The sequence below is a fragment of the Heterocephalus glaber genome, unplaced genomic scaffold (genome assembly GCF_053883595.1).
Source record: "Heterocephalus glaber isolate CG9 unplaced genomic scaffold, H.glaber_assembly_v1.0 deba00001561, whole genome shotgun sequence".
Classification (NCBI taxonomy): Eukaryota; Metazoa; Chordata; class Mammalia; order Rodentia; family Bathyergidae; genus Heterocephalus; species Heterocephalus glaber.
Window position 1 is genome coordinate 13,288,894 of NW_028258349.1, and position 12,532 is coordinate 13,301,425.

At 41.1% G+C, this 12,532-nt stretch overlaps 1 protein-coding gene across 2 annotated transcripts in view; it reads right to left on the bottom strand.

The window, feature by feature from the left end:
• Nucleotides 1–12,532, bottom strand: part of LOC101724372 (uncharacterized) — a 35,864-nt gene that overhangs the window by 1,377 nt on the left and 21,955 nt on the right. For both annotated transcript variants that reach the window (XM_021239446.2, XM_087191230.1), the window contains exon 5: nt 1,960–11,325. In XM_021239446.2, the coding sequence (XP_021095105.1) occupies nt 9,398–11,325 (1,928 nt within the window). In that variant the 3' untranslated portion in view covers nt 1,960–9,397. The remainder of the gene's footprint in view (nt 1–1,959; nt 11,326–12,532) is intronic.

Sequence of the window (12,532 nt, forward strand, 5' to 3'; positions counted from 1 at the left end):
ACCCCTCATTAATTGCAAGAAATAGTCTTTGTAGATCTTATTCTCTTTTTATTCCTCTAACTCAGTGTATCTGTGACTTCATTCCATCTGTGACAATGTCTGGTAACCTCCATATTCCAGTGTCTGATGACCACTTACTACAGTGACCAAATAAGGAACATAACCATATCCTAATACAATTATTATCTCTTGATATGTGTGTGTGTGTATGTTTACTGGGGATTGAACCCAGGACTTTTGCACTGAGCTATGTCCCCAGCTCTTTTTTTATTTTTTATTTTGAGACAGTCTTGCTAAGTTGCCCAGGTTGGGTTTGAACTTGTGATCCTCCTGCCTCAGCCTCTTAGTGCTGTAATTACACAACCTCGCCTGGCTCTTGATAATTTTATTATACTTCTAGCAGGATGTCTTGTGAGCCCCCTCCATTTATTTTTCCACCACAATGATAATTATCTCCTATTACTCACCTAACTATAACTTCCCAACACAGCATATGGTGATTCCTTACTTTTTGTTGTTGTTATTAGGGATTTTCCCAGGATCTTCCCACTAAGCTACCCCCCTCCCATTTTGAGACAGGGCATTGCTAAATTTCCTAGGCTGGGCTCAAATCTGCAATCCTTTGGCCTCAACCTCCCAGAGTTCTGGGGTTACCTTGCCTACTCTCTAAAAGAAAAGCTGATTCAACCCTGCCACCCAGACCTAGCCTTTGCCAAGGAGACAAGCAGGTCCTTGAGAAGTAGATTTGTTCCCATGAAGAGAAAGGTACCTCCAAAAATATGTGCCCAATCCAGGGACATACGTGGATTCCTCCATAATCAGGGCTAGATTCCCATGGGGAAAGAGGATGAAAGGGTACTGAAGAGTTTCCTGGGTGGGCATGAGTGAGGCTGTCACCATTCCTCACAAAGCACTTCAAAGACACAGAGCCCCCAGGGGTTTGACATCAGGGCAGGGCTTCCTGAGCCCTGCTCTAAGAGAGGTACTAAATTCAGGGTCAGTAAATTTTCAGTCGACACTGTCACTTGGAGAAAGGAATCTTCATGCCCTCTGCTGTCCTACTCTGATTTCATCTGCCTCACCAAATCGTTTTTATCCTCTCTGCAATCCAGTGAACAGAGTCCAGCTTGCCTAACACACCCCATGTACCTCTGCTGGCATCACAGAGCAAGCCTGGAGGTTGGATCCCATCCTGTACCATATCCTCCACCCCTCCCACCCTTGCCTGGTGTCAGGGGTCAGCAGGCCCTGCCACTACACATGCACTTGCCTCCGGCCACCAGCTCACTTCACAGAGGCTACAGCAGTTGTCAATCTAGGGATTGACCCTGACGTATAACACTAACATACCTAACAAAAGAAACCAATGGGGAACTCAATTTAGGCTTAAAGAACAGGTACAAAATACGGGTTTCCTTTTTGGAGTCTCCAGAGCTCCTAGAAGGATGCCTTGTGCTAACTCTCAGGTCTGGAATAATCATATACTGTTTCTGAAAAACAATGTCATACCATCTCATCTGGGACTTCACTTTCATGTGAGGACTGCTATACTTAGTTTTTGTTGTAGTTGTTGTTTTTCTTTCCTTGTTTTCTTTATTGGGAATTAAAACCAGGGCCTTGCCACTGAGCTATATTTCCAGCCCTTTTAAGTATGTATTCATTTATTTTCGGTTTGAGACAAGTTCTAGAAAACTTGCTTAATTTCCCAGGCTGGGCTCGCACCCGAAAATTTCCTGCCTCAGCCTCCCAGAGTGCAGGGGTTACAGGCCTGTACTGCCTCAGCCAGCTAATACTTTCGATTTTTATGGCAGTAATTTCAATAACTCCAAAGGCACTTTTGAGATCAAGGGCTGACTGGGTTTTGAGTCCAGGACAAGGGCCTACTAGGATCTGTGAATTTTCAGGTGACATATTCATCAAGTAGCTTCTTGTGATTCACAAGCCCCATCCCTGTCTCACCTGACTTCGTCTGGCTGTGATCTGAATCCCTTCTGACCTGACTCTTCCACTCTAGAATCCACCTAGGCCTCTTGCCATGAAGCAAAGCCACCACTCGGTGGCAGAAGCGACCTGGACATCTCATGGATCAGATCCTAAGGCGAACGCTGAGGCCTAACGGGGGACTTTTGTCAGTTTCACCCTTTAGTCCTCTTCCTCCGTCCATAGCCCGTACTCCAGGATCGAATTTTTCCCAGCCCAGTAACTGCGCGTGTGTATACCTCGAGCCTGGAGCACGTCATAGTGACCAGTGGTGTTGCCTTGGGGATGCATCCTTGAGGCTTTGTGGAGCGGACGCCCGCTCATACTGTGTGCCTGCTTGGCCTGGGCTCTTGTTGTCCGTGTGGCTAATTCGGGAAACCATCAGCAAGTAGAAGATTAGCTTGGCAGAAGAATAGGCATCAGCATGGCACGCACGCCAGGATCCCTGCTTCAGGTCGGCTTCGTGGGTGTGTGACTCTCCCCTCAGGGAATCTACTCTGGGAACTAGAGAGAGATTGAGGCTGCCTGTGTGCATTTGGGTGTCTTTACTTTTCATGAGGTTTTTTTTTTTTTTGTACCGGGGATCCAACTCCGGTCCCTGCGCTTGCGAGGCAGGCGGCAGAACCACTGAGCTAAATCCCCGGCTTTTATAAATTTTTTACAAGAAGCAAGCACAAATATCTTGAATGCTGCTGCTGAGTGCCATCCACCGGAAAGGCAGGCTACCAAAAACTTGACGGTGTGTCTTCAACCACCTTACTGGTACTGTGCAACTTCTGGTTCATCCCCCAAAGTCAAAAGGACCATCGGAGGTAAAACTTTGGAATCCATTCGAGACACCCATGCTGCCACATCAGTGTAAGTAAAGATGTTTAGGAGAGACCTTACAGAACTCCCCAAGAAAGGGGCAAGAATGATGGAGTCATGGATTTGAAGTGAGGGACAGCATTTTTAGGGGTATTTATGGCAAAGTGCCTTCTGCCATCAATGTTTTGAATGTAAACATTCGCTCTTGGGTCCATGCCATCTCCTACCTCAACTGTGATTGTTCCCAGGTCATCATTTCCTTGAAGGTACATCTCAGGACAGAAGGGTAGAGGTGAGTCTTCTGGTGCTTGCTGATCATCACCCTCACTGGTCTCTCCACCCAGCTTTCTCAGGTTGTCTAACCAGTCCTAAAAGTGAACATGCACCTGTCCCAAGCCTGGAGCTCACATCACAGTGACTTGCCATGGCTGACTAGGTTTTGGGAGCACAAAAGCTCCCTGGCTGTGCAAAGGAGCTGGGCTCTGACCTCTCTAGAGGGCCAGTTCAGGATTTGAGAATTTAAGGGAGGCTGGGTTAATCATGGTGCTGTCAATGTGACAAAATCCCAGAGATAGTCTACTGGTAAGAAGGAAAGGTTGATTTTGACTCCCACATTGAGGTGTTTCCGTCCAGTTGGTTGGCTCTATTGCATTTGTGAGGTATAGTATACTGTGTGGCAATGTGCAGCAGAGGCAACAGCCAACCTCATGGAGTTTGTAGAGAAAAGGAGAGAGGTGCAGCGGGTGTCCAGAAAGCTTTGTGAATCTGTCTCCCTCCCTTTCAGTAGCCCTGGGGTGGGCTGTGGTAATCCAAGTTGGTGGTCTGTTGAACCTAGAAGTGTAACCCTGGTTATGTTTAGGAAGCTGCATCAGCAGGGCATATATCCTAGGACCCCTGTGTGAAGTTAGCTTGGTGGGTGGAAGCAAATCGAACCCAGGAACCAGAACATTGTGTTGCCTGTGTAATTGTCTTTGTTTTGCTGTTACTTATGTACCAGAGTACAGCCCTTATCTGGGGAGCTACCTGTATGGGTGTAAGCATGAGACTGGGGAATAAACTGATGCTTCTGTTTAGTCTGGATTCCTCCTGGAGGCCCTCTATCTCCTTTTGTTTAGCCTATGTGACTGGGTGTGATTTTCTTTTGGGGGTTCCTGGAAGCTTGGCCATGCCTGTTACAATAAAAATAATTTTAAAATAAATGAGTTTTAAAATACATTAACTCTATTATTTACTTTATATGTACTCCAAGACAAACCCTCTTTCACTCAGTGCAGCTCCAACAACCAGTGAAACTTGCCTGTGCAGACTTATGGGTGATGAGCTGGGTGGCTGCTTGGGATTCTAGGGAACAACTTTTTAAACTTTTTAAAGGAAGACAGCACCATGCTCAACAACAAAAACTTACCTATGGTCTCAGTTTAGATCTGTGCAGAAAAGGTTAAAAAAGAAGTCAAGGAAGGTATCTGTATCATCATTTTCTTCTTTTAAGGTAACAAAACCTAACCATAGCTCAGGGATGAAGAGAAGAGTAACTTGGGGACAGTATCATGAATTTAAATGGTGGCTTCTATGGCAGTTTTACCTTAAAGTTCAGGATCCAGCTTGCAGATGGGAATTCTCCGGCATGACCTCTACCCTTTACTAGGTCCTTCATCATTTTTTAAATATGTTGAAAGAGGGCCCGGGATTTAGCTCAGTGGTTTCACTGCCTGCTACAAAAGCGCAAGGACCCAAGTTTGATTCCCAGTAGAAAAAAAAAAATATGTTGAAAGGCCACTTTTGTCTCCTCTGCAACATTTGAAGAACTTGACTTGGCTTCCAGGGTGGCTCTTCTCATGGTCCCAGATATGATTTTCAGTTATCTTAGACTTTTTGGAATCCCTGGGACTCATGGAAGGATGCTTCAGTGTCACTATTAGTCTTGAAATGGCCAAATAGTACCTCTTAAATACACTCCGAATGTGGGACTCCTTTGTGCCTGTTAGTTGTCTGTCTCCTATGCAATGTATGTATATACATTGTATTCCATTTTTTCTGTCTTATCAAGCTTTTACGTTCACCATTGTGGAACAAGTAATAAATCTCTTTTCTTAAGGTCACCAGAATATTGACATTGCTAAATCCAACAACTATTTTTCAAGCCTCACATTATTTAGCCTGCCAAAGGCATCTGTTAACACTGGTCATCCTACTCACTTTCATTTGGCTGTGATTCCCCACTCTTGGGTTTCCTCCTATCTTTCTTTTTTCTTAGCTCCCTTGGTGGTTTGTCCTTTTTTTGAACTCTAATGTTGGGATACAGCATGGCTCAGTCCTTATGGATCTTTATACTCAAGTCTGCAATGATCTTATCCTGCCTCAGAATTTTAAATATAGGCTAATAGCTACCAAATTAACATGATCTCTAGAATAATGTACACTATTATATCCAAGTGCCTAGTCAGTATTTCCATTCTGTGTCTAAAAGATATCTTAGATTTAACATGTCTAAAACTGAACTCCCCATTTTCCTCTACAAGTTTTTTTTTGGTACTGGGGATCGAACTTGGGTCCTTATGGTTGTGGGGCAGGTGGTAGAACCACTGAGCTAAATCCCCAGCTTCCTCTACAAATTTAATGGAGCTGCAGACATTTTATTTGATAGAGCCTATCACCTTTCCAATTGCTCAGTACAAAAACCTTTGAGTTAAATTCACTAAGGAATGGGCTGGGGATTTAGCTCAGTGGCACAGCGCCTGCTTTGCAAGTGGAAGGTCCTGAGTTCGATCCCCAGTACCACCAAAAAAAAAATCACTAAGGACTTATTTCTCATACCTAACATTTGTAGCAGGGAATTAGAGGATGGGCCTGCATGTCTTGGAATAACTAAAAGCAGGATAATGCTTGGCATTTCTGCCTTCATTTTATTTCTCCCTTAGTACCTCAAAACGTTGTGATAGATCCCCGCTCAGCTCTGCCATGTGGGCACGCTAATCATTCAGAAAGTGTCTGTATTACAAGGTTTAGAACCCCTAAATACATCTAGCCCAGTGATGACCCTTGTAGAGCTTTCAATGAAAACAAAAAGCCCATTGCAGTTTGTGTGCCAGTTTCACCACCACTGGCCTAGCCTATCTCATCTTCCTTTGAGACTGAGGACATCAAGGTAAGAGTAACTGACGTTGTTGTCAGGATTTGCAGGGACTTCCAATTACCAGCTTTTTTTTTTTTTTGGTACTGGGGATCGAACTCAGGACCTTGCACTTGCAAGGCAGGTGCTGGAACCACTGAGCTAAATCCCCGGCCCCTTGAAGTTTATTTTTTCCTTTGGGTACCGGGGATTGAATTCGGGACCTTGCGCTTGTGAGGCAGGCAGCAGAATCACTGAGCTAAATCCCCAGCCCCAATTATCAGCTTTTATGACAACCAGTTCCAGAACCTTGGAGTGATGCCGACAATTCTCAAGTCATTGTCTTAAACCTGCAGCCACCTCAGATCCCAGGAAAAACAGAGCTTTACAGACCATGCCATGAAGAGGTCACCTCAAGTAGGACAATTACCCCATGACAGGAACTGAGGGTGACCCCCAAAGCAGGAGCTGTCATCTTATGAGGGAACTGTATCATACTCTCAAGCAATGCTGGCTTTTAAAGCATCAGTTCTGAGCCCAGACTATGACTTGACCAGATTACCTACACTCTCAGCTATGTGTCCCACTCCTGTCTCCCAGTTGTGCCAATCCCAACCATACCTTTCTTCTTTTTGAGCTGTTCTATACTTTTCACCATGACCAAGTTGATTAAAGCCTCTTCCTGCCCTTTACCACTGCTTGTCTCCTTGGTGTTATGAGACTTGTGGCCAAGACTGGTCTGTTGGGACTCCTATAGCTAGGGCCTTTGACCTAAACCTCTGGTAACACATTTAACCACCAGACAAAATTTGGCTGTCACATTTACCATATATAGAGAATATAAGTACTTCTCACCAGATGCATTGTTACCTTGGTCTAAGCCATTGTCATCTTTCACTTGGATTATTGCCACAGCCTACTCTTATTTGTATTTTTATTTGTATAACATGTCAGATCATGCCTTCTGTTTACAACTCTCCAATGGCTGCTCATTTCCCTTGGAATAAAATCCAAGATGCTTACAAGGCCTAGCAAGATATGGCTCTCTCTTATCTCTATCTCCTGTTCTATCAATCACCCCTTGCACAGAACTCTATAGTGACTTCCCTGATGGTTTCTGCTTTAACTTTTTCCTCCTGCCTCAAATGCTCTTTTACTCTCCAAGTTATTTTCCAGAGTCTGGTTTCTGAATCTTAGAGAGGCCAAGTTGTTGTTGCTTTTCCTAGACAATCATGAGTTATTCCTTTCAATCTCAGCTGTGACCCCTTAATGATCTACCTTGAATCACTCTATTTAATACAGCAACTCAAACAGTCCCCACCTCCTCTCTCTTTTAATACTGGGGATAGACACTAGGACCTCATGCATGTTAGGCAAGTACTCTTAACACTAAGCTATAGCCCAAGCTCTTTTGAAAATTTTGAGACAGTCTCACTAAGTTGCCTACATTGGCCTCAAGCTTGTAATCCTCCTGTCTCAGTCTCCAGAGTCACTAGGGTTACAGGCATGTCACCCTACCTGGTTTCCACCCATCACTTTTTTAATGACTTTTGACCCTATAACGACTAATATTTTACATTTACTTTACCCCCTCTTGCTAGAATTGTAATGGAAAATCACCAATACCAAGGATAATGACTAGATCATAGTAAGAACCCAATAAATGTGATTAATTTTAGAACAACAGGCTTGGATGAAACACATATTTGTTAGAAAACTCACTGCCTGTTTAGGAATGTGCAATGGTCCTATTTCTTGATCAAGCTGTCCCTTTAAATTAGCATAACTGGTTTTAGTTAAGGACAGATGGTTGAATGCTTATAGTCAGAGATAGCATCTATTAAAGTAATGTTTTCAACTGCTATCTCTAAATTCATAGGCCATTACTGAAAGTAGAAATACTGAACATGCACATTCTGAATCACTCTGTTTCCTCTAACATTACAGCTTGGATTGGTACCAGGTTTGCCTTATAGGATAATATGAGGCCGTCTGATGAAGTGTCCTGCCTATAGAGATAAGAAATTCAGTTTTGTAGTCTGACCTGGCTCAATACTCATTCTACATGAGCCTAAGTTAATGGCCCATTTGAGGGTTTATTTTTATCCATAGTACTTGACTTCTAGTTACAGCATTTTTAAAAAAAATCTTTAAGAGAATTTTTATTATTAAGAGAACTACAACAGCATCAACAATTAAAAAGTTGATTTTAATTTTATATACAGAAATACAGAAGGCAGGCAGACCAGAGTTGGTGTGACTATTCAACAAAATCACCAGGGTTGCAGACTCCTTCTGTATTTCTGTCCCACCATCCACAACACCCAGAAAACATTCTGACAGTCCCTATGAGACTGCAGAACTCCAGATAAGATGTCTACATTGTAGGTGGGAAAACGAAAAATGGAAAGAATTTTTAGATGGCCTACTCATACAAATTCCACTTGACTATCTTGTTAACCTGCAAGGGAGACAAATATTTTATTCTTACCCCAGGATTTGTTATTAAAGATGGGAAAATGGATATTCAGTAGGGACATAGTCTCTGACACAAACTCATCATTTTTCATTGCAAAATAGTCTGTTAATGTCAGCTTTTTTCATTTTAATTCAAAATCTCAAGTTTTAAAAAATTTCCTAGTAGATTCATTCTATTGTTTTACTTCTAAGTAATAATCTTGAATAGTGATCAGAGATGGTAGAAAATACAAGTTTCTGGACTTTGTGACAAACTACTTCACACCTCTCTTAAATTCTGTAACAGCTGTGTTTAATAATCCATTTACTAATACCACAGGTTTTTTTACACTGTGAATCTCCTCTATAGCATACTGGATGAGATCTGAATGAAAGTATGGCATCCCCCTTCAATCTGGGATAGGTTATGAAAGATTTCCTGATATTAATTACACTCATTAGTGCCTTTCTGTCAAGCACATCCTCTAAAATAACAATAATGAAAAAAATAGTACCTAATTTTTTTTTGTATTGGGATCAAACTCAGGACCTTTCACTTGCGAGGCAGGCAGCGGAACCACTGAGCTAAATCCCTGGCCCCAATACCTAATATTTTGTTATGTTCAAGGCACTGATCTAAGAGCTTTGACATATAATAACATGGAATACTTCCAAGAATCTTACCAAAAAGGTGTTATTCTTAGGTGTATATTACAAATGATTAAACCAAAGCAAGGTTATTTATCACAATAAATGTCACAAAGGAAATCAACTGGCAGAGCCAAGATGATGCTGATAAAGACATTTGCTATGGCTAAAGACTTTCCTACATTTACTTTATTAACAGAATTATTTTTCTGTTTTAATTTGCTAAAGTTTAATATGGTTACAGCAATAAAAGGTTTTTCTACATTAATACTTCCATTCCATTTAAAGTTTCTGATGCTGAACTTTGAGATAACGGGTCCAATATTCTCATCTGTAATAATTCTTTACAAATAATGGATGGCCAGAGAAAGCTTTATCACAAAAGATCAGGTTAATTCAAATAAAAACTTGTGAATCATTACTAAAGCCTAGTCCACATTCTTTATAGTCAAAAGATTCCTCAGTGATATGCATTTTCTGATGTTGAGTAAGTTGTGAACCACGAGTGAAGGATTTTCCACATTCCTTACACTGATATGGTTTCTCACCAGTGTGAATTCTCTGATGTCGAGAAAGATGTGAACTCTGAGTAAAGGCCTTTCTACATTCTTTGCATTCATAGGGCTTCTCTCCAGTATGGATTCTCTGATGTAGAGTAAGTTGAGAGCCATGACTAAAAGCCTTTCCACATTCCTTGCATTCATAGGGTTTTTCTCCAGTGTGAATCCGTTGATGTTGAGTGAGCTGTGAACCACGAATAAAGGCTTTTCCACATTCCTTACACTGATATGGTTTCTCACCCGTATGAATTCTCTGATGTTGAATAAGCAATAAGCCACGAGCAAAGGCCTTTCCACATTCATTACATATATAGGGCTTCTCACCAGTATGAAGTCTCTGATGTTGAGAAAGATGTGAACTCTGAGTAAAGGCCATTCTGCATTCTTTACATTCATAAGGTTTTTCACCAGTATGGATCCTTTGATGTTGAGTAAGCTGTGAACCACGAATAAAAGACTTTCCACATTCCTTACACTCATAGGGTTTCTCACCAGTGTGAATTCTTTCATGTTGAGTAAGTTCTGAGCCACGACTAAAAGTTTTTCCACACTCTTTACATTCATACGGTTTCTCACCAGTATGAATCCTCTGATGTCGAGTAAGGAGTGAGCCACGATTAAAGGCCTTCCCACATTCCTTACATTGATAGGGCTTTTCACCAGTATGAATTCTCTGGTGTTGAGTAAGCTGTGAGCCATGGCTAAATGTCTTTCCACATTCCTTACATTCATAAGGCTTCTCATTAGTATGAATTCTCTGGTGTTGAGTAAGTTGTGAGCCACGGATAAAGGCCTTCCCACATTCTTCACACTTATAGGGTTTTTCCCCAGTATGAATTCTTTGATGTTGCATTAGGAGTGAGCCCCGAATAAAGGCCTTTCCACATTCCTTACATTCATACGGCTTTTCCCCATTATGAATTTTCTGATGTTGAGAAAGCTGTGAACCACAAATAAAAGCCTTCCCACATTCTTTACATTCATAAGGTTTCTCACCAGTATGAATTCTTCTATGCAGAATAAGTTGTGAGAGCTGAGTAAAGACCTTCCTACATTCTTTACATTCATAGAGCTTCTCACCAGTATGAAGTCTCTGGTGCAGAGTAAGTTGTGAATTTTGAGTAAAGGCCTTTCCACATTCTTTACATTCATAAGGTTTCTCACCAGTATGGATTTTTTGATGACGAGTGAGTTGTGAGCTACGAATAAAGGCTTTTCCACATTCTTCACATTTATATGGTTTTTCACCAGTATGAATTCTATGATGTAAAATAAGTTGTGAGCTTTGAGTAAAGGCCTTCCCACATTCTTTGCATGCATAGGGTTTTTCACCAGTATGAAGTCTCTGATGAAGACTGAGCTGAGAATCACGACTAAAGGCCTTCCCACATTGCTTACATTCATAGGGTTTTTCACCTGTATGAATACTCTGATGTTGAGTTAGGTGTGAGGCTCGACGGAAGGCTTTTCCACATTCCTTACACTTATAGGGTTTCTCCAAAGAATGACATCGTGGATGTTGAGATAAATAGGTATGCTGATTGAAAATAGACATTTTGTCATATGTTATCATCCCTTGACCAAAATATTCTTTCTGATTTTCTTGCTTTTCCAACTTGCTTTTGAATTCCAAATAATCTCTGGAATTGGTCTTATCAAGCTCACAGTTTTCAAGCCTGCCATTCATTTCCCAGTGGGATAATGCTCTTTCATTAGTGTTCTTTTTTTGAGACAAGTCTTTATTGGCACATCTTGAAGGCAAGTCTGAAAAATAAGACATCATCAAAAAATTCAAGAGAAACAGAACTTCATAGAAGAAAACATAAATAATAGGAAAAAATACCCATAAGAAATAACAAGCATGGCCGGGGATTTAGCTCAGTGGTTTCGCTGCCTGCTGAGCAAGCACAAGGACCCGAGTTCGATCCCTGGTACCAAAAAAAAAAAAAAGAAATAACAAGCATATATCAGTATTTTAAAATATGGTTAACTATGTACCATAGTAATACCTATCTTTCACTGAATATATGTTTCATAAAAATAATACCTACACTTTCTATTCTATAATATTCCACTGTTTTCTATTTCTATTAAAACCCACTAAACTGATTTTTTTTGGGGGGGTACCTGGGATTGAACTCGGGTCCTTGCACTTGTGGGGCAGGCAGTGGCACCACTGAGCTAAATCCCCGACCCACCACTAAACTGATTTGATGGTGCAGTAATGTTGTTACCTTGAGTTTGAAAAAATATTAACTTAGAATAATCTCAAACAATAATATGTAAAAAGGGCAGTTGAGATGGGAGAATAATGAAAACTTACCTAAAAGGTTAAGGGATGAGATTAAGTAAGCTTTTAAAATTACTGATGCTCAAATTTTGGTGAAGATCAAAACCAAGTGAAGAATTAAAAATTATAAATATCCAGGTATACACCAGCCAAAATGAATCTAATCTAGTTAATCATATAAAAGAGCATAAAGATCTTAGTTTTAATATTGTCCACCATCTGACTTGGATTCAGTCAGTCTGTGACTTGCTATCTCTGCTTAAAATGTTTTAATAGCTTACAAAATAAAACTCAAACTCTTTTATGAGTTTGACAAAGCTCTCCATGGCCTGCCCCTATTTATCCAATTTCCCTAATAACCCTTTTCAGTGTTAATCACTATTTGCCAAACATACCACTTTCAACTGAAAAAGTTACAAGGCCCTTTCCAACTTACAGCTAGCCAGAACCTATTCCATCTTTTTAGGCATATGATTGGTGAACAAACTAGGTGGTTTTGGAAGGTTTTATATGGCTAGGCAACAAGTGAAACAGGGTACGTTGTAAATTCTCCATACTTTCGGTTGGAAATTCTGAAGGCTATGATGTAGAAACACTAGACTAGTCTAGGCTGGGTCTGAAGCCTCAATCATCACTGAATCATCTCAAACCCAGAAATGTGAGAATTAGGGTAATTCATGA